The sequence below is a fragment of the Dermacentor variabilis genome, chromosome 5 (assembly GCF_050947875.1).
Source record: "Dermacentor variabilis isolate Ectoservices chromosome 5, ASM5094787v1, whole genome shotgun sequence".
In the NCBI taxonomy this organism is placed as follows: Eukaryota; Metazoa; Arthropoda; class Arachnida; order Ixodida; family Ixodidae; genus Dermacentor; species Dermacentor variabilis.
Window position 1 is genome coordinate 161,190,515 of NC_134572.1, and position 27,506 is coordinate 161,218,020.

General features: G+C 46.7%; 1 protein-coding gene across 1 annotated transcript in view; it reads left to right on the plus strand.

Moving 5' to 3' along the window:
* The window catches only part of LOC142583287 (angiotensin-converting enzyme-like), a 117,001-nt gene that overhangs the window by 64,295 nt on the left and 25,200 nt on the right, over positions 1–27,506 (plus strand). The window contains exons 9-10 of the mRNA XM_075693696.1: positions 12,100–12,198; positions 17,346–17,490. Of these exons, the coding sequence (XP_075549811.1) occupies positions 12,100–12,198; positions 17,346–17,490 (244 nt within the window). The remainder of the gene's footprint in view (positions 1–12,099; positions 12,199–17,345; positions 17,491–27,506) is intronic.

Genomic DNA, 27,506 nt, shown 5'->3' on the forward strand with positions numbered 1-27,506 from the left:
TTCCGACAGCGTTATTGACTTCGACTTCAAGTTGATGATTGCGCCGTGTGTGTCCAGGAAGTCCATACCGAGAATGACGTCTCGTGAACACTGTTGGAGGATAACGAAGGTGGCAGGGTAAGTGCGGTCATGAATGGTTATTCTTGCCGTGCAGACCCCAGTCGGCGTGATGAGGTGTCCTCCAGCGGTGCGAATCTGAGGGCCTTCCCATGCGGTCATAACTTTCTTCAACTGGGCGGCGATGTGTCCACTCATTACGGAGTAATCGGCCCCTGTGTCGACTAAGGCAGTGACTGCGTGGGCGTCGAGAAGCACGTCGAGGTCGGTTGTTCTTTGTCTGGCATTGCAGTTAGGTCTTGGCGTTGGATCACGGCTGCGTCGTGTTGAACTGAAGTTGGAACGTCGCGTCGTCAAGTCGTCTTTCGTCGGTGTAGTCTTGCCTTCCTGACTTCGTCGGGACGGCGGCGTGTCGTTATTATGTCGTCGAGATGGTCTCTTCGTCGTCTTCGTCGGCGGCGGAGGATCTTCGTCAGTTCGACGAACAGCAACCGCACCTCCATCGGTTGCTGCTTTTAGTTTTCCAGATATGGGCTCGCAGAGCGGCCCCGGGCTGGGCCGGTGTATGGTCGGCGCTGCGGCGACAGGTAGCGGCCTGGTGACGGCGAACGGGACGGTCGTCGAGGGTTCCACTGTGTGGCGGCGAGGTAGTCGGCGATATCGCGAGGTCGTTCGCCAATCTGTGGTCGCGGCGCGTTAACGGCGAACCCTCGGAGTCCCATCTCCCGGTATGGGCATCGGCGGTAGATGTGCCAGGCTTCTCCGCAGTGATAGCAAAGTGGGTGGTGGTCGGGGGTGCGCCAAACGTAAGTCTTCCTCGCGTAGGTGCGCTGGGCGACGGGTGGCCGTGCTGGTGGCGGCGGACGACGGAATTGCGGCGTTGCAGGGCCCTGGCGTTGTCCTGGAGGGGGACCTTGACGGCGGGCGACGGCGGCGTATGTCATCGCTTGCGGCTGAGGCGGCGGCGATTCAGGGGCTACTCCGAGTTGTTGTTGGAGCTCTTCACGTACGACGTCGGCAATCGAAGCCACTTGAGGCTGTGATGACGGGAACAGCTTCTGTAGCTCCTCCCGCACGACCGCTCGGATAGTCTCGCGCAGGTCGGCGGTGGCCAGTGACTGAACTCCGGCGTAGCTTGTTGAATTCGTGCGGCGGTTGAATTGCCGGTTCCGCTTTTCCAGTGTCTTCTCGATGCTGGTGGCCTCGCGAAGAAACTCGTCGACAGTCTTCGGTGGGCTTCGTACCATACCGGCGAAAAGTTCCCCCTTTACACCACGCATCAGTAGCCGGACTTTCTTTTCCTCTGACATTTCCGGGTCGGCGTGGCGGAATAGGCGGCTCATTTCTTCTGTAAAAATTGCGGTCGTTTCAATAGGCAGCTGCACTCGGGTTTCTAGTAGTGCTTGTGCTCGTTCTCGGCGTACGACGCTTGTGAAGGTCTGCAGGAAGCCGCTTCGGAAAAGGTCCCACGGCGTCAAGGTGGCTTCTCGATTCTCGAACCACGTCCTGGCGGCGTCCTCCAAGGCGAAATAGACATGACGCAGTTTGTCGTCGCTGTTCCAGCTGTTGAATGCGGCGACCCTCTCATACGTCTCGAGCCAGGTTTCCGGGTCCTCGAATGTTGAACCGCGGAACGTTGGAGGCTCCCTGGGCGGCTGCAGCACGATGGGGGACGCTGGGGCTGCCATTGGGGTTTCCTTGCCCACAATCTTCTTGGTCTTCTCAGGTAGGAGTCCGTGCTCCGGGGGCAGCTGTTGAAGACGGCGGCTTGCTCGATGTTCCGGGACGGCGCTGGTGTTGTCTTTGCGGTCCGGGCTTGGATTACGGCTTGTCGGGGGCGTCCGGTACATGTACGTAAAGCACCTCCACCAGATGTCACGTGGTGGTGACGTTAAGAACACAGTAACAATACTGTGAAAGGCAAAGCTAGATTTTTATTGGGCGAACCTGTGCCCACAAAACAAGCTACACTTATAGCACAACGAAAGCGGCGAACACAGTCGGCGATCGTCGAAAATCTGATCTGCGGGTCAAGCGCGTCGGCTTTTATAGAGCAGTCGTCGAATGTTCCAGACTAATCGTTCGGACCCGCGTGCCTTCCACAAAGTTGTACACCATTCGCGTCAGGTGATGAAATCAGATAACAAGTCTCGGCGACAACAGACAGCGGATATAAGCATCGATAACTTTCCAGAACCTTCGGATACATGCAGGCGCGTCCCATGCTGTGCGATTACATTTGTTAGGCGGCGAAACATGGTTGCCCGATAAAAATAAGTACACGTGTCAATACCGTGTCAAGATTGGAGAGACAGTCGGAATTGGCGAAGAGACAGCCCACATTAGAATCTGACAGACCGCCGGCCTTTATAACAAAATATTCTAATGCACTCCCAAACATAAACAACATCCTAAGAAAATACCACCCAATATTATCAAGTAACGAGCGTTTGCGAAAAGCATTCCCGGATGTACCAAGGGCTACCTATCGCCGGAACAAGGACTTTAAAGACATGTTAGTGCACGCAAAAGTCAGCCAACAGCATTCCCACGTAATAACAGCATGTTGTCGCCCTAGGTGCAAAACCTGCAGGCACCTTCAACGTTACATTAAAATTAAAAGTAGCGCAAATAGTTACACACATGAAGTCAAATCTAGCTTGACTTGTACAGGTTCGGATGTGATTTATATGGTTGAATGTTCCTTCTGTAAAAAACAATATATCGGTGAAACAGGACAATCAACGAACGTCAGATTAAACCGACATCGCGCGGACACAGCTAAAAAGCTTCCCAAAGCCGTCACCGAGCATTTCAACCAACCAGGTCATAACGTTGATGAACTATACTCTACATCTTACAGTCAAATTTCTGTTCTAAACGAGAAAGAACATACAGAGAATGATACCTTATCCATAAGTGCAAGACATTGCAACCCATAGGCATAAACGTTTCAAAGGCAGCTTTAGAATCTATTCGCTATGGTAAACTTCCAGGTATAGGCAACAACCCTTAGCTTGACTTCTTGGCGTATCCTCCCTTCTTGTTTTTCCCATTCCTTTCCTTTCCTTTTTTTTTATCAGCCGGCGTGTCAGACGCCATTGACACGCCGGCTAACGCGCGTGCGTTGACAGACCGGGGTGGGGTGCGGGGGGGGGGGGGGGGTTCCCTGGCTTTGACCTTGTACACAGGGTTCCTTTACTCTCAATTCGACATGCTAACACATTTTCCCTTGTTTCCGCATCCTCCCTCCTTACACCCTCTCCCCTTTAGAAGAACCCCACCTATATATACTGTGTAGAGGAAAGCATACGTCGCCTTGAAAAAGACAAGTCCACTTGTCGAAACGTTGGCTCCTGCATTCACCTTTTTCGCGTTTTGCTCATCGTCTTGAATTTCTATCTCCCGCATTCGCCGTCTTTACTATGTGCGTGTAATTCGGAATGTACCGTTGACAGTACCCCACAAGTGTAAAAAATAAACGAATGTCTGCTTTCGTGCGCGGCTGTTGAAATTCTCCAATCATAGCTGTTTTCAGCTAGGCCGGCCCTCTCGTGCCCTGACCGACAAGATGACCCACATAAACAACCTGCGAGCAGCCAAATCTACACTTTTCCGCTTTCATCGCTCAGTGGGCTTCCCTCACCCGTGAGAATACCTGCTTGAGGTGCGATACGTGTTGTTCCCAGCTGTCCGGAAAAATTGCTACATCATCAAGATATGGCAAGGCGAACTATTGCAAGTCTTTAGGACAATATCCATTACCTTAGAGAACCTAAACGACGCATTCTTCAGCCCGAAGCTGAGGGCGAAAAGTGCCTACAGGTGCGATGAATGCGGCATAGCGACTGGCACTTTCTGAAAGGGGAACTTGCCAGTACCCCCGCACGAGATCTATATATGAAATGTATTTAGCAGCGCTAACTCTTTCAATTCGTTCCTGAATGTTGGGTATCGGGTACAGCTGATCCCTAGTGGTGGCATTTAACTTCCTGTAGTCAACACACGGACGAGGGTCCTTGTTAGGGGTTTCTACCAGTATTAGCGGTGACCTGTAGTCACTCTCAGCAGGCTCAATAACTCCCAACCCTAGCAAGCGCTGTATCTCTGCCTCCATAATTTCTCTCTGTTGTGGAGACACCCTGTAACGCTTTCACCTTACGGGTTCTGTTGATGTCAGCTCTATTTTATGCATTAGTTCGGTTCTACCAGGACGATCCCTGAATCTGTCGAGATATTCTCCCAACATCCCTTTAACTCATCTAGCTGTTCGGTTCTGAGAGCGTGCGAGCTTACCGAATGTTTTACCCCTTCTTCCATGCTGATTTCAGAGTTGGAGTTCACCTTATACTCATTAAACTAGTTACTAGTGTCATCCTGCTACTTGATGGTACAGTTAACGACTCCGATCCACTCTACGCACGGTCTCATCAAATTGCAGTGGTATATCCCCACCTCCCTCCTGTGACCGGGCATTTTCAGAGCATAGTTAGTATCTGAAAGTTTGTGCAACACTTTAGCGGGCCCGCCCCAGTGAACTTCAAGCTTGTTCTTTCTTGAAGGTTTGCGGATCATTACCTGGTCTCCGGCGTTAAACGTGCGAAGCCTCGCATCCTTGTCGTAATATAACTTGGCGTTCTTTTGAGCTACTCCCATGTTCTTTTCGACTAGTTCTTAGGTTGCGCTTAGCCGTTCCAGCAGATTTACCACGTATTCTACCATTGTTAGACTATCTCCTCTTTACTCCCACATTTCTTTTAACATTGTCAGTGGAGAACGGAGTGCCCTCCCATACACTACTTCTGCTGGCGAGAACCCTGTAGCCTCATGAGGAACCGTTTGCAAAGCAAACAAAGTTGCCGGCAGACAGTTCTCCCAGTCCTCCTTGTGCTCGTAACAGAGTGCCCGGAAAACTGGCTCACGCACTGAATGCCACCTCTCTACACTATTTGACTGAGGGTGATAGACGGAACTGTATATCATCTTTACCCCGCACTTTTGTGAGAATATAGAACTCAGTGAGCTGGTGAATTCTGGCCATAGATCCGCCTGAATTACGGCTGGATACCCAACTCGTGCAAATACCGTCAAAAGCGCGTCTGCTACTTCAGTGGAGCTGAGCTATTTCAAAGGGATTGCTTCTGGAAACTTTGTAGCCGGACACAGCATGGTAAACAAGTACCGGTACCCCAACTTTGTCTTTGCTAGAGGCCCTACTGTGTCTATCACAAGTCCTCTGAAAGGTTCTCTTATTAAAGGGCCCCTGAAACGGTTCGGACAAATTTTGTAGACGCGTAGGGTTCAGCTTAGGTAGAACATTCGCACCACAATTTAAGTGAAGCGTTACGTATTAATGGAGCTACAAGCGATTAGAAGTTACCCTCCTCCCTAGCCATGCTTTTCCTCCTCAACTCGTTCGCCGAGCGAGCGGGGCTAAGCTCCGCCTTCACTGGTTCAGCGTCACGATGCGACGTCACATGGTCCACTTCCGGTTGTTTTGAAGCCCGCCCGCGCGAGACCTCTCCGCTAGCCGCTTGGCCGTCGACCCCAAGCGAGAGCTATCGAAGCAGCGTGCGTTGCGAGCATTCTGTCGTAGCGCCGAACATGTCTGGTATTCCGTTAACCACACACTAGCGGTAACCACAGGCAAGCTGGTCATTTCGGCAAATGACTGAAGGCATAAACTCAAGCTGATGAAGGAACTTTAGCGTAGACGTACGTGAGCGGCCTGATCGGTCTGCACGGTCCATACACTTGTTGGCGCAGCGCTTAAACAGCCAAACACAGCGCTAATATTGCTCTAACCAAGTGTAAAACATTTTAAACATTTATAAAAACAACGTCTTGATGATTACACTCCTGCGAAAAATACACACCAGCAACAAAGAAGAATACACTTCTTGCTGCTACTGTGTATGGTTGAGCTCTGTGCCACCAGGTGGCTGCACCGTGCAGACCATTCACATTTGCCCTTCTGCTCATCTCGTGGGTCATCCCGTTACGGCACAGTCAAGCGGCCAAACCATGGCCAAACTCTGTCCCCTTGCGCTTGCGTTTGCCCTAATACCGGACTCGCGAAACGCTATTGCGTTAGTAATCTTGCGGTGTAAAGTGACGGCCACAAACGCGCAAATCCTGGCGCCGATCGGATAGCGGCAGTCCGATGCCCAGCAGCCAGTTCGCTCGTACGCTGCCTTGCAGAGGGACACGATGTCGCAGCATGACACATTGCCACTCGCTACGTTTGCAGTCCACAAGGCAACAAAGTCGAATCATAGTGCTCGCGAAAAGACTGAGACCGATTCTGACCGCGGAGCTCTCGACAAAATGGAGTACGTTGTAACACAAGCAGACGACACTTGCTGTGTGCCGGAAGTGCTCAAGTATACTGAAAAATTATTCTTGTGCATTCTCTTTATGTTACTTTCTTTTCATAAAAACAAATTAGCTAACATTCCAACTATTATGAAGATCATTTGTTTACCATAAAGTTGAAAAAATTATCGATCACGCGCCCTTGTCAGCCAATCGGATAGCTCGCCCCACTGACGTCATATGGGTGATTTCGGTCATATGGGTAGGAGCGGCTTAAAATTCCGCCGAGCACTGTGCTGCGATCGGCAGCGATGTGCATTTTTAAAACCTTATAATAAATTACACGCTTTACGTGGGGCACTTAGATGTGTCAATTAATGATCAGAAGGACCTACTCTAACGACTCAGTACGTTTGTAGAAAATCGTCAAAAGCGTTTCAGGGTCCCTTTAAGGGCACTACCTTTAGTGGAGCTTTCCATGTTTCTTCTGGTTTGCCAGAGCGCTGGCAGGCGTCGCATGATCTTACAAAGTTTTCTGCGTCTTTGAAACAGCCATGCCAGTAGTATTCCATAAGCAATCTTTCCTTTGATTTGTTTATGTCTAGGTGGCCAGACCACCCATTTCCATGACATAGACTTAAAAGGTGCTCTCTGTACTTAGTAGGTACGACTAGCTGATCTAGAATCCTACCGTTTCGGTCTCTGTAGTGCCGATACAACAATCCTCCTCTCTCATGTATCATCACGTTGCGCCCAGCAATGCCTTCTTTAGCTGCGTGATACAATTTAGCTAAGCTGTCATTATTCTTTTGCTCGGCTGCCATTGACTCTCTGTCCACACGTAATAGTTGATCAAAGTTCTTTGAGGCCGGTGATAGTAACGACCTTCTCTCACTTGCGATTGCGCCAGCTGGCTTTTCCTGCAGGCGTGAACTTCGACACCCTAGTCATCCGTTCTCATTGAGCTGGTCAGCTGGCAGGCTTTCGTCAACCGTTTTTTCGTCCCTCGAGCCTAGCTCCGATTCGGTTACTGAAGTTACCTCTTTTGCTATTTCTACTGGAGCAGCTTTTGCATTTTCAGCCGAAAGCGACTCGATTTTACGAGCTTGGCCTCGCGTCAACGCCTGTACTACGCCCTCTCACAGTTTAAGCCTTTTGTCGCGCAGTAACCGATCCAACAGATTCGAAAAAATGTAAGGGTACTGCAGCGACAAAAATTTGGAAACTGCAGACTCGGTCACTAGCTCCCTGAATGGTCCACTGATTTTGACTTCAGCCATGGGCAGACACAAGCTGTGTTCTTCTACAACCTGTTTGCTCCATGCAACTTCTCCCGTGAAGTCACCTACTATCACGTAAGACGGATGGACAATGTCCATAGTGGCGGCACTGCCAGGTAGCACCCGGCAAGGTTTGCGATTACCTTCCAGGTAGTGAAGATATGGGCTTAAAAGTTCCCTATTCTCGTCTTTTTCGTCCACATAGGAGAAAACTACGCTATACCTGCCGCAGTTTACAGCGATATGTACGAGTCTGTGGCACGTACAGCAGCAGATTAGCCTATAAGATTAGAACGTCCTTTTTTGCACTTTTTGTGTGGTTTCCCCGTTTGATTTCTCCTCGTTCTTTTCTGAGGGCTTTTCCTCCCCACGTACAGGCCACGGTCGTCTAGCCTTCGGATCCTTTCTGAACGGAAATAATTTCGGCGGTCCATTTCGGCCGTCGCAATTTCCGTCCTCGGCGTTCAGCTTTCTACGCGTTGCGTATTCTTCGGCTAATTCAGCCGCCCTTTCCACAGGGTTTACATTTCCTCTGTCTTGAACCCACAGCTTCACATATTGTGGGATGCATCTGTAAAAATGCTCTAGACACATGCATTCAATAATCATGCATCAGCTCTCATACGCTTCCGCGCTTTTAAACCACTCGACTAGGTTGGCCTTTAAGCTATATGCAAACTCCGGATATCCCTCGCTATCCTTCTTGCCTGTGCTTATAAACCTTTGAAGAAAACTTCGGCTGACAGGCGGTACTTTTTCAAAAGACTAGTCTTAACTTTCGCTTAATCATATGCATCCTGCGTACCGATTCTGACGATTACTTCCGCAACCTCACACGGCAACATAGACAGCAACCGCTGTGGCTATGTACTCGGAACTAAGTTAATCTTCTTGCAACTAATTTCAAAATTTCCCAGGAACAAGCCTACGTAGTTCCCGACCTCAAATGGCTTTAACAGCCCGTCAATGCTGTATGATGCTGCCTCACTTGATCGTCCCAGAGCCCCTTCACTTTCTTGAGACAACTCCAAACGTTTCCTTTCAAGGTCAAGTTGCATTTTTCTTCACTCGCGTTCCTCTCAGTCCCGTTTCTCTCTTTTCCTAAGCAGTTCCAACCCAATTTCAATATCCTCATCACTAGCCTGTTCGAAATTAGCTGCAATAATTCCGATTTTAGCAGCTAATTTATAATAATAATTATAATAATAGCTTAAACTGTGAGAGGGCGTAGTACAGGCGTTGACGCGAGGCCAAGCTCGTAAAATCGAGTCGCTTTCGGCTGAAAATCCAAAAGCTGCTCCAGCAGAAATAGCAAAAGAGGTAACTTCAGTAACCGAATCGGAGCTAGGCTCGAGGGACGAAAAAACGGTTGACGAAAGCCTGCCAGCTGAACTAATTTCAAAATTTCCTAGGAACAAGCCTACGTAGTTCCCGACCTCAAATGGCTTTAACAGCCTGTCCATGCTGTATGATGCTGCCTCACTTGACCGTCCCAGAGCCCCTTCACTTTCTTGAGACAACTCCAAACGTTTCCTTTCAAGGTCAAGTTGCATTTTTCTTCACTCGCGTTCCTCTAAGTCCCGTTTCTCTCTTTTCCTAAGAAGTTCCAACCCAATTTCAGTATCCTCATCACTGGCCTGTTCCGAAATTAGCAGCAATAATTCCAATTTTAGCATTTCGTTCCGTACCTCTAGGCCCAGTTCCTCATCAACAATCAACAGTTCGTCTCTCAGCAGTGTCCTTAACTCCATGATTGCTGTTTTACTGCCTTGATCCTGCTCGCTACACATACCTAAGTAAACACAACCTAGCTAACAATCAACAATCCAGCTTCCCTACTGTTCTAAACAGAAGCGCCACAAAATGAAGCCTAGAGAGTCAAAGCAAGAACCAAGCACTCACCGCACACACATCACCACGTCAAAATGTCCGTCTCAGCGATGTCAGCCAGTTGTAATGATTGGTGTCGGGCATGAAATAGAAGGAAAGGACCAGGCAGGATTCCGTAAAGGCTACTCAACAATAGATCATATTCACACTATCAATCAGGTGATAGAGAAATGTGCGGAATATAACCAACCCTTATATATAGCTTTCATTGATTACGAGAAAGCGTTTGATTCTGTCGAAACCTCAGCAGTCGTGGAGGCATTGCGGAATCAGGGTGTAGACGAGCCGTATGTAAAAATACTGAAAGATATCTATAGCGGCTCCACAGCCACCGTAGTCCTCCATAAGGAAAGCAACAAAATCCAAATAAAGAAAGGCGTCAGGCAGGGAGATACGATATCTCCAATGCTATTCACAGCGTGTTTACAGGAGGTATTCAGAGACCTGGATTGGGAAGAATTGGGGATAAAAGTTAAAGGAGAATACCTTAGTAACTTGCGATTCGCTGATGATATTGCCTTGCTTAGTAACTCAGGGGACCAATTGTAATGCATGCTCACTGACCTGGAGAGGCAAAGCAGAAGAGTGGGTCTAAAAAATTAATCTGCAGAAAACTAAAGTAATGCTTAACAGTCTCGGAAGAGAACCGCAATTTACAATAGGCAGCGAGGCACTGGAAGTCGTAAGGGAATACATCTACTTAGGGCAGGTAGTGACGGCGGATCCGGATCATGAGACGGAAATAATCAGAAGAATAAGAATGGGCTGGGGTGCGTTTGGCAGGCATTCTCAGATCATGAACAGCAGGTTGCTATTATCCCTCAAGAGAAAAGTATATAATAGCTGTGTCTTACCAGTACTAACCTACGGGGCAGAAACCTGGAGGCTTACGAAAAGGGTTCTACTCAAATTGAGGACGACGCAACGAGCTATGGAAAGAAGAATGATAGGTGTAACGTTAAGGGATAAGAAATAAGCAGATTGGGTGAGGAAACGAACGTGAGTTAATGACATCTTAGTTGAAATCAAGAAAAAGAAATGGACATGGGCAGGACATGTAATGAGGAGGGAAGATAACCGATGGTCCTTAAGGGTTACGGACTGGATCCCAAGGGAAGGGAATCGTAGCAGGGGGCGGCAGAAAGTTAGGTGGGCGGATGAGATTAAGAAGTTTGCAGGCATGGCATGGCCACAATTAGTACATGACCGGGGTTGTTGGATAAGTATGGGAGAGGTCTTTGCCTTGCAGTGGGCGTAACGAGGCTGCTGCTGCTGCTGCTGCTGCTGCTGATGATGATGATGATGAATTAGATTGTAGCTGGCCCATGCCGTTGTCCAATTTATCCCCGCTGAGAACGTTCTTGAAGATAGAGACTTGTTCTCATCGAGAACGAGGAATATGGGATTTATTTACAGTATCTACATGAGAATGTTACAGTTCATCAGTCTAGTCTGACTGAAAAAGGAATGCACACCCAGGAACCGCCAACGGCTCCCCAAATACATTCAGTCCTCCCTAGATTCCTAGGTGAGGGAAAACTGCCGTCTAACCTTCGACCAATGGGAGCGTCCAAAGTCATCATCGTCGACCCGCCTTTGAGGGGGAGAGTTTGTGCACTCACTTCCGCACAGATTTCACTGAACGCACCGAGGTGAGAGGGTTTCTTTCAGACAGGAGTCTTGACCCGAGCAGGGGCCTCTTGATCCAAGAACTGACCCCGTAGTCAGAGGACGCTGCGTCTGTCCATTGACCGACGACTTCTGGCGCCCGTGCGACCGCAGCTGCAAAATATCTCTTTCCAGGGATTCCCCCGCTCCAAGCAACCCGTGGCGGCGACGGCCAATCCACTAACAATGCTTGGTCCGCCGACCGCGTTAGTCATAGCGGCGCCAAGGGGGTGTTGACGCGGCTCATCGTCGTCCCTACAAAGCGAGTCGCCGCAGCAGGTGGGGAAGGGTTCCAAGGTCGCTTCTGGGAAGCTCGCCACCACCGCAGCTGCAGCTGGCTGGGAAAATTTTGTAGGTTGGTACCCTTGCAGGCCTTTCGTAACAGTGGCTGACGACGCATAGGTGACAGCGACCGTCAACGTAGAGAAGGAGAACGGCGGGTAGCGAAGGGTAGATGGCCGGGTATCGCTGACAGAGGACGCGGCTTAAGGGGCAGCCATGGGTACAGTCAGTGCGTAGGTCGCATTAGTCATGGTGTCGGTGGGCAACGTACGATTGCGGAGCTCCAGGGTGACTTGAGGGATTCCAGCAATCTCCCCCAGATGCAATTATGTTTAATCAAAGGTTTGAAGCAGCAGATAAACAGCAGCCTAGCAGCACTGAAGAGCCCGAGCTCTCTTGCAAATGACAGCACGGGTCGTCGTCTTCGTCTCCGAGCTACTATCGGAAACACGAGGCGCGTCTGCTTCATTACAAGCTTGAGAAACCAGTTCTCCCTTTAAGAGCTGCTTTTTCATTAGCAGTTCTACAGGCAAACATACAGTTATACATAGCAGTAGAGCTCAGCAATTTACAACTGTTGTCTTAAGAGTTTTTCTCCTATACCTAGGTTTCCATGAGGCTATTGGAGATACTATTGCTCTCTCTGTTGCCACGCCGAAACACCTGAAGGCAGTTGGCCTCCTGCAAAACAGAATGGAGGACGAAGGTACAGTGCAAACGTGTACATTATAAACTTTTTTCGTAGAGATTGTGTCGTGAAAGTTCAGACACAGGAATAGAGAAATAACACCAATAGTGAAATAAAATAGGTAATTTAATGTAAGTGCATCATAATGTATGTGTGAATAGGTTGTGCGCGACGTCACCCAAGCAGCTTGTCGCCGTGACAGTTCTCCGATATGACGCTTAGGATAACGTCAGAGTATCATATAGCGTATCATGTAGCATAATGCGGATTACCTGATTCCACAGGCAAAGCAAAGCCTAGGTAGGACAGGCCCTTGCTCGATTGGTTGTGGTGCAGTGCTGGAGCCGCGTGAGACGCCAACGGACGCCGCTGCTCAGTGCTGCTTCACCAATATGGCGCATAGGATGGCGTTAGCGCAAGCCCTCGCCCCCTACAGATAAAATGTACTAGTATCAATACCTACGTGTTTCATTCACGACAAACTTAAAATAGAAGAAGCATGTTAGAAAAATTAGCAATAAGGCAACGGAATGCCAGTAAACACAAAGCAGATAACATTTTTTTAAAATCTACAAAAAGCAAACGTACGAATATGATTATATAAGGGGCATAAAAAAGTGCATCCCCACAAATTAAATAAATTTTGATATGCTAAAATTTACCACTTCAACTGAAGGAAGACACTCAGTACTTAGAGTTCAGATTGAGGCAGAGTCACTACCTTGTAATATTTCGTTTTCTGTAAGACGGTGTACACCCTTTATATTATCATATAGTTTTATCCTGTTATAAAGAAGTTTAACGTCTCCCAGTCTTCCACATGTGTGCAAAGGTTTGACTGCAGAGTTAAAGAACAGTTTGCTTCATGCCAAGACAAAGACTGCACGCTAGCAATGCAAATACATTTATATTTGGCACAAAGCCCGCCATAATATGCTTAAATTTGGTCATAAGCAATAAAATAAGATTTCAAATGAATGAGTTTGTCAGCTGGCCCACATTAATGAGATTGCCACGCAATTTTAAATCAATAAGATATACATTGTTCGATATGCAAGTTTAAAAAATCAAGGGCAATGAAAGTGGCAGGACAGGGAACTTTTCGAATACTGGAGTAGTGTGAATATGACGAGCACATGAGAAAGTCCACATCAACGCACAGACAGTGTGCTATCTTCCTACAGCAATCTTTCTTTTGAGGTTCTACGGGCCGCCGTGGTTGCATTAGTGGCTGTGGTGTTGGGCTGCTAAGCACTACGTCGCGGGATCAACTCCCGGTCATGCGGTTGCATTTCGATGGGGGCGACATGTGAAAACACCAGTGTGCATAGATTTAGGTGCACGGTCCAGTGTTTCCGAGTCCCCCACTACGACGTGCCTCATAATCAGACCGTAGATTTGGCCCGTAAAACCCCATAATTATTTTTTAATTTGAGGTACCGTAATTTGAGGTGTGCAGTCTGATAATACATGGTTCGGCGAGCACATAAACAACAGATAGAATTACTGATAACATTCCCGTAAGTTCCAAATCATGCAGGCGCCCTTTGCGCTGAGCTGTAATGTTTAACATTTGCTAGCCGGTGAAAACCGGCCACTGGGGAAACACAAACAAGTAAACGTTTAAGAATTAAATTATGACATTTTACGTGCCAAAACCACTTTCTGGTGATAAGGCATGCCGTATTGGAGGACTCCGGAAATTTCGACCAACTGGGTTCTTAAACGTTCACCTAAATCTAAGTACACGGGTGTTTTCGCATTCGGCCCCCATCGGAATGCGGCCCCGCGGCCGGGATTCGATTCCGCGGCCTCGTGCTCAGCAGCCTAACGCCATAGCCACTGAGCAACCACGGCGGGTAAATAGACGTTTCAATATCTTTGCCTTACCTGTAACAGGACGTGTGCAAGAGCGTAAACTTGTTAAGAGTTAACAAAAATAACAAATGAAAAAGCTCAGACTTAAAGTTTAATCTCAACCCATCGGCAAGAATTGTAATTGTTTATTCGGAAAGGCAAGGAAAGACTTGTGAACCAAAACATCATCAACCCTGCCAATCTACTCAGCCTTCATAATCAGAAGAGTCAGCTCACACCCATTTCTGCCGGTAATGCGAATGCATCTTCCAAACAGTGATGAAAACTACACTTCAAGCAACCCGATCTTGTGCCATTTTGCGTAAACAATGTTGCGCCATTCTTTTCACCATGTTAAATGTTGATGTAGTTTATCATGCACACATCTCCCTGTTTGGCCTATGTAGCTTCATCCAGTACTCAATTGGACGCGATGAATGATGCATGCACTGCATTTGAGAAGATTGTTTCTGTACTTCTTTCTTACATTTCACCTTTGCAGCTTTTCCTGGTTTTGTATTCTTGCAATAAAGGCGGCCTATATGCAGAGAAGACAACAGTGATGCCCGCTCGTCATGGTACATTAAGTTGTGCAAAAGGGGTGGTTAAAAACAACTACAGCAAACTTTTTCTTGTCAGTGTTTGCGGCTCTTGCACTTGATTACATGTCCTACCTCTGCTGGGGTTGGTTGAGCTAGCCTTCTCGAACGGACACCAGTACATGACTAGGGCAGCCAACCTGGCGAAAGCGTGTGGCCTACAACTTGAGGCTCGCGTTCACTAAATACTGACGCTACTTTTTTAATGCATTACTGAAGCACCTTGTTGCTACACTCTTTTCCTCAAGTTTACAATGGGAGTAACGGAATAATACGCGTAGTCCGAAGCGCACACCTGTTGGACATGCAAGCAACTCATACGCGTAATGCTTGGCTAGATTCGTGAGGCGGCCTTAAATAGACTTTGCCACTGCTCCTGGTGCATTGCTTTTTCTTGCACATTTGCTTCACGTATTGGTGACTCTTGCAGATAGTGTGCGCGCGCAATAGTAAACCTGGTGGATCGAAAATCCTAATAGCGCACTAAAGTGCCCCAACAATGAAGGAACTGTGTTTAAATCGACGCTACAGTGTAACTCACAAGGCGAGGCCAATGGAAGACCGTCAGTGCTGCTAGCGCCCAGTGCATGTATTATCGGTTCGATTGCGCAAAGCAGCTGTTGCATAGTGGTCAGAATGCTGAGCATAAAAATTTCAAAGTAATTGATTCAAATCTCTGCTGATATATATTTCTCCTGACGTTGTCATTCATGAATCAAAGCTTGATAAATGAATGACTAGACATGACCTAATCGTCATTCATAAGCACGCTGTGTGACTGGAAGTCCTGATACTTCACTATTGCCTGAGAAACTCGGCGCTTTATCCTAAGCCACACAGAAAATAGGGGGCACACGAAATTTCGCACCTTACAAAGCGCAGCCGTGTAATCCTTGCTTTTAATTTGACACAGTGTTGTGACAGGAGGCTTACGGCACGCTTTGCCCTTGCGGACTGAAATGTCAAGAGGTTTGATACCCCTCAAGTGCCAGCCTCCCATCTAAAGAAAAATTGCGCTACTTTTACATCAGTAAATAACACCTCAAAACTAAATACCAAGTAACAATCAGTTAGAAAATCATCCTAACTGGGTCATTTGACAGGATTATGCTAGAAGGTTACATGCACACTCTCCAGTTGATGAACTAAGTGTCGAGGTGTCGAACAGTTTGCAAATATCAGCATCGTCTGACAATAAATCTGTAACTTTTGCATGAGCAAACTGTGTTTCCATTGCAAGAACAAGGTGGCAATATGTTAGCCTACAACGAGCACGAGTGCTCCACAGTTCATTAGCCCAGAAAACCATTCCAGCGCTTCTTCACTTCCTGAAGACTACAGACTTGAGTGCCCGACTGTAGACATGTTGCACCTAACTTAGTGCATGTGAAAGTGCGATATAGACTCATGTTTTCTCTCCCTCTTTTTCACTCCCCCTCACCACGTGTAGGGCAGCAAACTGGACTCAGTCTGGTTAACCTCTCTGCCTTTCTTTCGTCCGCTTTCTGCCTCTCTTCCCCAGCCTAAATGACACCACCTGTTTCCACGGGGGTTAGAACATGTGTAAAGTGTATAATTATTTTTTACGTACACAGTGGAAGGACGAAAAAAAACCAAGGCAGACTTAAATGTTATTTTATGCTCTTTTACAATGTTTATTTTGCACGGAAGGCTGACAGGTTGTCTTTAATAACTGGAGAGGTTAGTTTGGCTACAGGCTTGGGATGATATTTCTAGTGGCCACGATGAAGAATAAAAAAGAATATAAAAAACACTCAGGTGTATCGAGTGTTTCATTGTACATTGAATAATTATTGTATTAGAAGATATATTCTAATTGTTCTTAAAGCGTTTTTCATAACATATATGGCACAGTTGTACCCGCTCGCTGTAATTGTTTTTGCAAAGCATTTTTTGCCTCCTGTTTACTGGTTTACTAGGTTTCCTAGTCTACAATTGTGAACAACTCTGGGACTACACAGCTGCGCACTCAAGCCACAAGTCTTATTTAGGCGCCTGTATAGTTTCAATAATCATTCATTTATTTATTATTAATGTTTGATTGATTTATTTCTTTATGCATGCATCCATGCATGCTAGTGAGTGCTTATGCAGACACACTCAAAGCACTCAGACATGCTTCGATGTGGTGCTCAGCGGAACTGTTTAATAGAATGGGCAGTTGCGCTAGTTGGTGTTTCACCATAGGGAAACTAGAGCACCGGGTCGATGAAACACGAACGAAAACAAGTACAAGCGCTTCACTGAGTGCTTGTATATGCCCTCTTTTAACATATTTCATCGCCTCGGCGCTCAAGTTTTGCAATAAAATGGACTGTTTAAGCTGCTTGAACTCGCGAATGTTAGAGTGCTCACCGAACTTTAAGCATGTATTGGTACAAGCAGTTCACACATCTTGGCTGAGCGCTCAAAGATCCAAAAGCTTTAGGAGTACATAATTTTAACACCTGAAAGAGACATTGCACTGCCACGGCGAGACCATGTACGACTATCTAATATTTAAAGAAAGATACACTTGATGTGCTGAATAACCCCCGACCAGACATGCGGAGAGGGCGGGGAGCGTAACACCCCGTGATTACAACAAATGAATGATCTACGGTAATGACTACAAAAAAAAATGGGAAACAGAGTGGTGTGAAAAAGTAGGTGAGGACAAACCTGCAGCCCTGTCATCCTGCATTCCAGAAACGGACATCAACTATCTGCACAGTATTGCCATGAGCAAAGTGGCTATCATCCCCTCGGCTTACATTTTTGACCTCTGGAGGTGGAACGTGTTCAAGGGCAACTACAAGCCGCGACATTACAACAAGGCTTGGTGGACCCTGCTGTGAGTGTCAGTTCACAATGAATTGAAAGTATCATGGCTTGCTGGCCGATTAATGGCATTTAACAACCTCAGGCAACACCATGGCTAAGAGAGATGCATTAGCGAAGGATTCCAAAATAATTTTGACTGCCAAGGGTACTTCAAAATGCAGCGAAATGTTCTTTACATAAATATTTTGCATTTACTTCCATCAAACGCACCCTTCAAAATCAAGCTCGCAGCATCGTGCTCCAAAGTGGAACATATCGTGGCTCGTGCCTGCCTTAGAAAAAAAAGCATTTAACAATGTGGTATATGCACGTTGCACGCATTACCTGCAAAATTAAAACAGAGAGGAAAAATAACGCAACAAGAGACCAAAGAAAGACGACAAATCCATAACTCTGCCTCAAACTACCACGTCACGCAACGCAGGCTTTGCATGATATATAGCCACCGACAGAAAATATTTAGAAAACTACCACCGGGAAAAAAAGTGTAGTGACGTGCACACCTACGTCACCTGTTAAACTGCACCCTTGCGTCAAATATGTACTTACTGCTCACAAATTTTCACAGAGTGAATTTTTGTCCATATACAATACTTAAAAAATGTCAGAGATTACGCTCGTCGATATTTCATGACGAAACATTTGAGCATGCAAAAAACTACGGACACAGAAGGGGTAAGATGAGCACGAGCACTAACCATCGTCGACCAAATTTTATTACTGAGAGCTCGCTATTTATGCCTGTAATATCACAAGTAGACGCCACACACGCACGGCTTGACCAAATCCTGCGTTATCGAGACATTTATTCTGTAGGTCATGGTCGACTCACATACTGCGGCATAGTAGCTCTACCTTTTCGTTCATTAGTTCTCTAGGTTGTCACCGTCTGTTTGCTATGTCTTCGTTGCACTTATGATACAGCTCTTCTATGATATGGCATTTGCATGTAATATGGTCTAGCTAAATTTTTCTCCTGGTCACGACCATCACAGAGAATTAAGCCATAAAAACATAAAATATGTTAACTATGGTTATTTGAAACATAGCAATAATTAGGTAAAGGGAAAGCGGCCGAAAATATCGCTTGCTGCAAGTAGAAACAAAGCCACATCTTCTACATAATGCGTGGGCTGCATTACTAATTCAGATACTGCGGTATCCAGGCTTTGCTGTTTGTGTACAATGTTAGCCCGATTATTATTATTATTATTATTATTATTATTATTATTATTATTATTATTATTATTATTATTATTATTATTATTATTATTATTATTATTATTATTATTATTATTATTTACTGGCATCCCCTTCGAAACGGGATGGTGGCGAAAAGTCACTTAGTCTGGTTGAACCAATCAGGTAACCTATACATGCTTATCAGTTTGTCATTTTGCCGATAGTTTTACAATCTTTACAAGTTTTGTGTTGTAAGTTTGTCAAGGTAAGACCGAAGTAATTCATCTCGGCAAATTTACTGCACTTATGCTGCTGCTCCATTCCTAGGTTCTTACCCTCTCTGGCGATCAAAATACTTGCCTACAACGCAATCTTCAAATTGTCTCCGAAAATGTGTCAAACTTGTGCAGCCATAAAGCCAAACATTTCCTACATCATGAAGGCTTCCACAAAAACTGAGGCGAGTTCAAGGAGCTACTGCAGTGCCTTCCCTTGTTAGAATAAGAGGTTGAAAGCAAATCAAGTTCGATGAGGCTTTTACATGAGCTACCAGCGTTAGTGGTATACCTTTGTCAATTGCCGTATTTACTCGCGTAAGACCTGCAGTCCCTCATTGGAGGTCAGAATTGTTGCAAAATAAGTTTCACCAATAATTGCTTTTTGAACGCATAGTACTCTGTAGAAGTTGATACAGTTACTAAATGTTTAAAAGTTGCTGGAATATCTCAACTGCATAAGAGGCACCAAGGAAGGACATTTTTTGGGAGCGTGTCAATGATGTAGTAGGATCCACTGCCGATGGGCGCAACATCAAGAGCAATGAAGGATTAATCACAATTTAATCAGTGGTGCTGAACATTGAATAAATGTATGTAGCTAGTGTTTGCGTTATTCTGCGCATCATCTACTTTGGCATTATGGGATAAGCAAACATAGCTATTGAAGAATGGTGCACAGAATTGCAAATCTGTCAGGTCGAGTGCCTTTTCCCACACCATGAAAAGAGGGCGAATTCTCTACAGTGCATCACCCCAAACGTCGACAAATGAGGCATGGCATCCTATTAAGGTTTTGAAGCTACCTTATGCTGAATTGTCATGAATGAGAATTTATTATAAGGACATTCTTTCCTGTGAAATTGCATGTGTAAAAGGTTGTGTCCTCTTTCCTACAACAAGTGAAACGAGCCAAGCTTGCTGCTCAAAGAATCAAACTTATTGCAAAATTAGTTAAAGTAAATTCTATAGTTTTATCATCATCATCATCATCAGCCTAGTTACGCCCACTGCAGGGCAAAGGCCTCTCCCATACTTCTCCAACTACCCCGGTCATGTACTAATTGTGGCCATGTTGTCTCTGCAAACGTCTTAATGTCATCCGCCCACCTAACTTTCTGCCGCCGCCTCCTACGCATCCCTTCCCTTGGAATCCAGTCCGTAACCTTTAATGACCATCGGTTATCTTCCCTCCTCATTACATGTCCGGCCCATGCCCATTTCTTTTTCTTGATTTCAACTAAGATGTCAGTCACCCGCGTTTGTTGTCTCACCCAATCTGCTCTTTTCTTATTCCTTAACATTAAACCCATCATTCTTCTTTCCATAGCTCGTTGCGTCGTCCTCAATTTCAGCAGAACCCTTTTCGTAAGCCTGCAGGTTTCTGCCCCGTATGTGAGTACTGGTAACACACAGCTGTTATACACTTTCCTTTTGAGGGATAGTGGCAACCTGCTGTTCATGATTTGAGAATGCCTGCCAAACGCACCCCAGCCCATTCTTATTCTTCTGATTATTTCCGTCTCAAGATCCGGATCCGCCGTCACTACCTGCCCTAAGTAGATGTATTCCCTTACCACTTCCGGTGCCTCGCTACCTATCGTAAACTGCTGTTCTCTTCCGAGACTGTTAAACATTACTTTAGTTTTCTGCAGATTAATTTTCAGACCCACTCTTCTGCTTTGCCTCTCCAGGTCAGTGAGCATGCATTGCAATTGGTCTCCTGAGTTACTAAGCAAGGCAATATCATCAGCGAATCGCAAGTTGCTAAGGTATTCTCCATCAACTTTTATCCCCAATTCTTACCACTCCAGGTCTCTGAATACCTCCTGTAAACATGCTGGGAGTAGCATTGGAGAGATCGTATCTCCCTGTCTGACACCTTTCTTTATTGGGATTTTGTTGCTTTCTTTGTGGAGGACTACGGTGGCTGTGGAGCCTCTATAGATATCTTCCAGTATTTTACATATAACTCATCTACCCCCTGATTCCGTAATGCCTCCATGACTGCTGAGGTTTCGACTGAATCAAACGCTTTCTCGTAATCAATGAAAGCTATATATAAGGGTTGGTTATATTCTGCACATTTCTCAATCACTTGATTGATAGTGTGAATATGGTCTATTGTTGAGTAGCCTTTACGGAATCCTGCCTGGTCCTTTGGTTGACAGAAGTCTAAGGTGTTCTTCTATTTGCGATTACCTTAGTAAATACTTTGTAGGCAACGGACAGTAAGCTGATCGGTCTATAATTTTTCAAGTCTTTGGCGTCCCCTTTCTTAAGGATTAGGATTATGTTAGCGTTCGTCCAAGATTCCGGTACGCTCGAGGTATTGCGTATACAGGGTGGCCAGTTTCTCTAGAACAATCTGACCACCATCCTTCAACAAATCTGCTGTTACCTGATCCTCCCCGGCTGCCTTCCCGCTTTGCATAGCTCCTAAGGCTTTCTTTACTTCTTCTGGCGTTACCTGTGGGATTTCGAATTCCTCTAGGCTATTCCCTCTTCCACTATCGTCGTGGGTGCCACTGGTACTGTATAAATCTCTATAGAACTCCTCAGCCACTTGAACTATCTCATCCATATTAGTAACGATATTGCCGGCTTTGTCTCTTAACGCACACATCTGATTCTTGCCTATTCCTAGTTTCTTCTTCACTGTTTTTAGGCTTCCTCCGTTCCTGAGAGCCTGTTCAATTCTATCCATATTATAGTTCCTGATGTCCGCAGTCTTACGCTTGTTGATTAGCTTAGAAAGTTCTGCCAGTTCTATTCTAGCTGTAGGGTTAGAGGCTTTCATACATTGGCGTTTCTTGATCAGATCTTTCGTCTCCTGCGATAGCTTACTGGTTTCCTGTCTAACGGCGTTACCACCGACTTCTATTGCGCACTCCTTAATGATGCCCATGAGATTGTCCTTCATTGCTTCAACACTAAGGTCCTCTTCCTGAGTTAAAGCCGAATACCTGTTCTGTAGCTTGATCCGGAATTCCTCTAGTTTCCCTCTTACCGCTAACTCAGTGATTGGCTTCTTGTGTACCAGTTTCTTCCGTTCCCTCCTCAAGTCTAGGCTAATTCAATGCTTACCATCCTATGATCACTGCAGCGTACCTTGCCGAGCACGTCTACATCTTGTATGATGCCAGGGTTCGCGCAGAGTATGAAGTCGATTTCATTTCTAGTCTCACCATTCGGGCTCCTCCACGTCCACTTTCGGCTAACCCGCTTGCGGAAAAAGGTATTCATTATCTGCATATTATTCTGTTCTGCGAACTCTACTAATAACTCTCCTCTGCTATTCCTAGAGCCTATGCCATATTCCCCTACTGACTTGTCTCCAGCCTGCTTCTTGCCTACTTTGGCATTGAAGTCGCCGATGAGTATAGTATATTTTGTTTTGACTATACCAATCGCCGATTCCACGTCTTCATAGAAGGTTTCGACTTCCTGGTCATCATGAGTCCATGTAGGGGCGTAGACCTGTACAACCTTCAATTTATACCTCTTATTAAGTTTCACATCAAGACCTGCCACCCTCTCGTTAATGCTATAGAATTCCTGTATATTACCAGCTATATCCTTCTTAATCAGGAATCCAACTCCTAGTTTTCGTCTCTCCGCGAAGCCCCGGTAGCACAGGACGCGTCCGCTTTTAGCGCTGTATATGCTTCTTTTGTCCTCCTAACCTCAATGAGCCCTATTATATCCCATTTACTACCCTCTAATTCCTCCAATAACACTGCTAGACTCGCTTTACTAGATAACGTTTTAACGTTAAACGTTGCCAGGTTCAGATTCCAATGGCGGCCTGTCCGGAGCCAGGTATTCTTAGCAGCCTCTGCAGCGTCACAGATCTTACCGCCGCCGTGGTCAGTTGCTTCGCGACTGCTGGGGACCGAGGGCCGGGGTTTGATTGTTGTATTCACATTGGAGGTTGTGGCCAAGTACTTCACCAGGGTGGCCAATCCTGCTCTGGTGAGAGAGTGCGTTACCGGTTCTGGTCACCGGGATCAGGCCGCACTCCAGGCCTGTTTGTGCAATTTTCTCAACACACGGTTTTTTTTTGTATTTTCCGGTGGAGAATTGCACGGCATCGGGATTTGAACCACGGTCCTCTTGCACGGGAGGCGGATACTCTACCGCCCCCGCAGGAGTTAAAAAATTAAATTATGGGGTTTTACGCGACAAAACCACTTTCTGATTATGAGGCACGCCGTAGTGGAGGACTCCGGAAATTTTGACCACCTGGGGTTCTTTAACCTGCACCTAAGTCTAAATACACGGGTGTTTTCGCATTTCGCCCCCATCGGAATGCGGCCGCCGTGGCTGGGATTTGATCCCGCGACATCGTGCTCAGCAGTCTAACACCATAGCCACTGAGCAACCACGGCGGGTCCCGCAGGAGTTGTGCGCCTCATTTCACCTACAGTGGTGCCCTATTTGATCAGTCAAGGTTGACCAATCTGAGCTCGGTTATACCGCACGGATGGCACTCGGCTCGAGAACCTGGTATTTATGACCTGCACAAGTGTGGCCATATATAATTGACCATATATATCTTTTTTTTTGAAGGAGGGTTCCCGTACAGTGATAAAGTAAAGGAAAAGGCATTAAAAAGAAAAAAAGAAAGAAAATTTTGGGGGGAGACTAAAAGGAACATAAGAGGTGATTTGAACCTTTGACCCTTGGATGTTGCCCGGAAAGATAGCTCAGTCGGTTGGTTCGTCAGGCCCCAGGTTATCTTCAAGCGCCATAACTCCTGCTCCAAGCCTCATACTTACTTGGAAAGGGACTGATGTTGTCCGCGATGGTGGCTTTTTGCTGGTTGGAAGGTATATTTTCTTGGAGAAATGGCCGCCCGAGGAGAAGAGCGAACTTGAGCGGCTTTAGAGACTAGGAAAACTGCATTAAAATATTTAGACTTGAGGGAAAGCGTCGTTGACAAACTATAACACGGCAATCAGCACTCGAATACGACGAGAGAAATTATTGAGACGTGGAAAACTCCCTTGAAATAAATATGGTTTGCGAGACAAATGCGTGTTAGTATTGAACCTCTTAAAAGATGAGGGGAAATATGCGCTCTCCGAGAGGTCACCGTCCGCACGAGACCACCACCAGGCACCTTACTCTCACCAACAATTATTTAATTGGGAGGCATCTCATAGTAAGGACACAGGAGTAATTTTAACTGTCTCAGATTCTTTATGAGAAAGACAATCATTTACAGAAAGGCAGATAGGTCGGCCTGAGCTATGGATTGCTCTGCCCTGCTACTCTTCACTTGAAAAAAGGGATGGGGAGAAAAGAGAATGCTGAAAATAATGGCGAGGAAAAAAGGCACACGCCTGCGCGGCACACGCAGCAGAGTCACAGCGTGAGATGGACGAGCGCCTCCACAGGAGCTCCATTTTCGGCAGCACGCACCAGAGGATTCGCACCTAGCGAGGAGGCGCCATAACCATTACCGGAGAGCAAACACAGGTATAGAGACTATGTGGCGCCCACATCACTTCCTTTGACCCGTGGTACAATACGATGCTGTTGTTGATTATGCCAATTTATTTGTAGCCCCATTGGAGCGATCCGGTGACAAAATGTCACCTGACGAGGCCCAGCTACATGCAACATGCAACTGCTACATATCTGAACACTTTGTGGAATATAACGCAACTGCATTGCAAAAGTTGCACGTATTGACGCACGTATGTAAAGATGTGACAAGTGGCACGATATGTTGCTAATGAACATGATGATGGTGATTTACTGGATCCCCTTTAGAACGGGGCGGTGACAAATAGTCAGCAAGCCTGCTTTATTTATTCGGGTATGCTGTACATGTTTTTCATTCCGGCACTTTTCTATACATATCCTTGATTCTCTTTTTGTTCCTCGAACCTAATATATTTACCTTGAACCGCTACCTACGAACTGCTAAGTGGCGCGCCACCTGGTGCAATAGTATACAAGTGCAATGAAAGTGTGCACGTACCGACACTAAGCGGCATGCATCTCATATTGCATGAAAAGTCTCATGATAGGATGCCACTGATGACAGTTATTTGGAGGCATACCCTTTCAAACGGGGCATTGAAAGTTACTTGGCCTGCTTGATTTATCCAGGTCAGCACTACATGGTTTTCATTCCAGTATGTTTATACATCTCCTTAATCTTCCTTTCTTCCTCAAGACTATCTCTCGTTATGCAAAAAAAAAAGGTGAGGCGTGCAGACAGGACACAAGAGAAGAAAAGCGGGCAAAATGAACGCCGGCGTTCGTGTTTTCCCTTCTCTTTTTCTGTGTCCTGTCTTTACGCTTCACCTTTTTTTGCATAATGAATCCTTACGAACTAGCTTAGCTTTCTGACGTTCTAAACTATCTCTCGTACCGCTACTTATACTGGATGGATGGATAGATGTTATGAGCGTCCCCTTTGGTACGGAGCGGCGGGTTGCTCCAGCAAGCTCTTGCTATTATATTGCCTAATGTCCTACCTAGGTTAAAAACAAGAAAAAGAAAAAACACGATGACCTCCCACAAATTTCCTGACCCCCTATTGTGAACTTTGCTTTTGTACGTCTCCCTTTTTTGTCGTTTCCCTGCTTTTCTTCCAGCAATCTTCCAATCGCCTCTTACTAATCTCTATTGCAGACATGCTTACTTTTCCCCTGCTTTCGCTGAACGCAAGCGCACCCAGGAGGCCAGTGGTGCCTAAATCGACCGATGGGAAACAGCTACAACTGCAACTGCTGCATGCAACTGCTGCATGCTGCGCCACCTGGTGTAATGTTGTTATGGTGATGAAGACGAAGTTGAATTAGACTAGAGAAAGACGAAGTCTCGCAGTTGCCTAACCGCCATATACCTCAGTTGTAAATATACATTATCTTACACTCGTGGGCCTGTTTTCTTCCTGCAACATTTTGGTGGAGGTGCGGGGTAAAATCACAGAACTTCGCAGCGGACGTCATCTACCTGCTGCCACAATGGTAAATCAACCGACACAAGCGACCACACCTCAGCAGCCCGTGCCAACGGTCATCCTCACTCATCCGCGGGACCTAGGGACATTTTGTGGCACGGACAACGCCGACGTCGAGGACTGGCTTACGATGTACGAGCGAGTGTGTGACAAACACAGGTGGTATCCAAAAATGACGCTGGCAAACGTGATATTTTATCTAAGAGGAACTGCGAAGCAACGGTACCACACACACGAAGCTGACCTAACGAGCTGGGGTGTCTGCAAAGAAAAAATGCGGGACCTGTTTGGCAGACCTGTCGCTCGTCAGCTGGCAGCAAAAAAAGAACTTGCGTGCCGCGCTGAGGCGTCCACAGAATCCTATGTCATGTACATACAGGATGTGCTGGACCTCTATCGCAAGGCTGATAACAACATGACCGAGGCAGGCAAGATTGGTCACATACTGAAAGGTATTGAAGACGATGCTTTCAATCTACTGATGTGTAAGGATTGTGCCACTGTGGATGCAATTATAAAGGAATGCCGGCGCCTCGAACAAGCGAAGGGACGCCGCGTCGCTCAAACTTTCGACCGATTGCCCAATACCGCCGCGACATCTTCCTGCGAAGAGCCGCCGCGATTCGTTCAGCCCACAGGCCCGGAAGATATCACGCGCATCGTTCGCCGTGAGCTTGACGCCATGGCTCCGGCTCCAGTTCCTTTCGACTGTCGGGAAAGCGTGCCCGCTATCTCCCTTATAGAAGCGGTCGTTCGGGAGGAAATAGCAAATCTGGGCATTCCGTCTCTCTGCTCGGTCCGCCATACAAACACCTACCAGATTTCTTCTGCCGCTCGCTCCCAGACGCAAAGCTTTCCGCCACTCCGTCGCAACCCAGCTGACTGGCGCACAGCTGATGATAAACTCATCTGTTTTAAATGTTCCGGTATTGTACACATCGCCCCTCATTGCCGCAACCACTGGTCGTCGCCTCCTCGGCGGTCGTCTCCAAGTCACTACCGCCAAGTGCCAGACAATCGTACTTTCTCTCCCTATCCGCGGACTAGGCACACCAACGCCGACAGTGATCCACCAATATCCAGCCGCTCCCCGTCTCCGCAAGGTTGTAAGTCCCATTCGCCTTTCGTTCATTGCTCTTCGCCCCTTCTGCAACCGGTTGCTTCACTTCGGTATAGTAGGCGGTCGAGCTCCCGGATATGAAGCTGCAACTCCTACCCGGTTCGCAAATCCTGTTTTGACCCTGCCTACATGTGGAAACCTACTGGACATTGAAGTTGATGGCGTTCCTGTTAGATCTCTCGTTGATACAGGAGCGCAGCATTCAGTTACGAGCGCTGCTCCCCGCCGAAGGCTCAAAAAGGTTCTTACACCCGCCGAACCGGGCACTGTGCGAATCGCCGATACTTCACCTGTCCTTGGAATGTGCACAGCACGTGTGACCATTGGGGGCCATTATACCGTTGTTATCGTTATCGTCCTTGAACACTGTCCGCACGACCTAATTCTCGGAATCGATTTCCTATCGAAACACTCTGCCCAAATTGACTGCTCCGCAGGTGTTGTACAGTTGGATCTGCCGCTTCCTG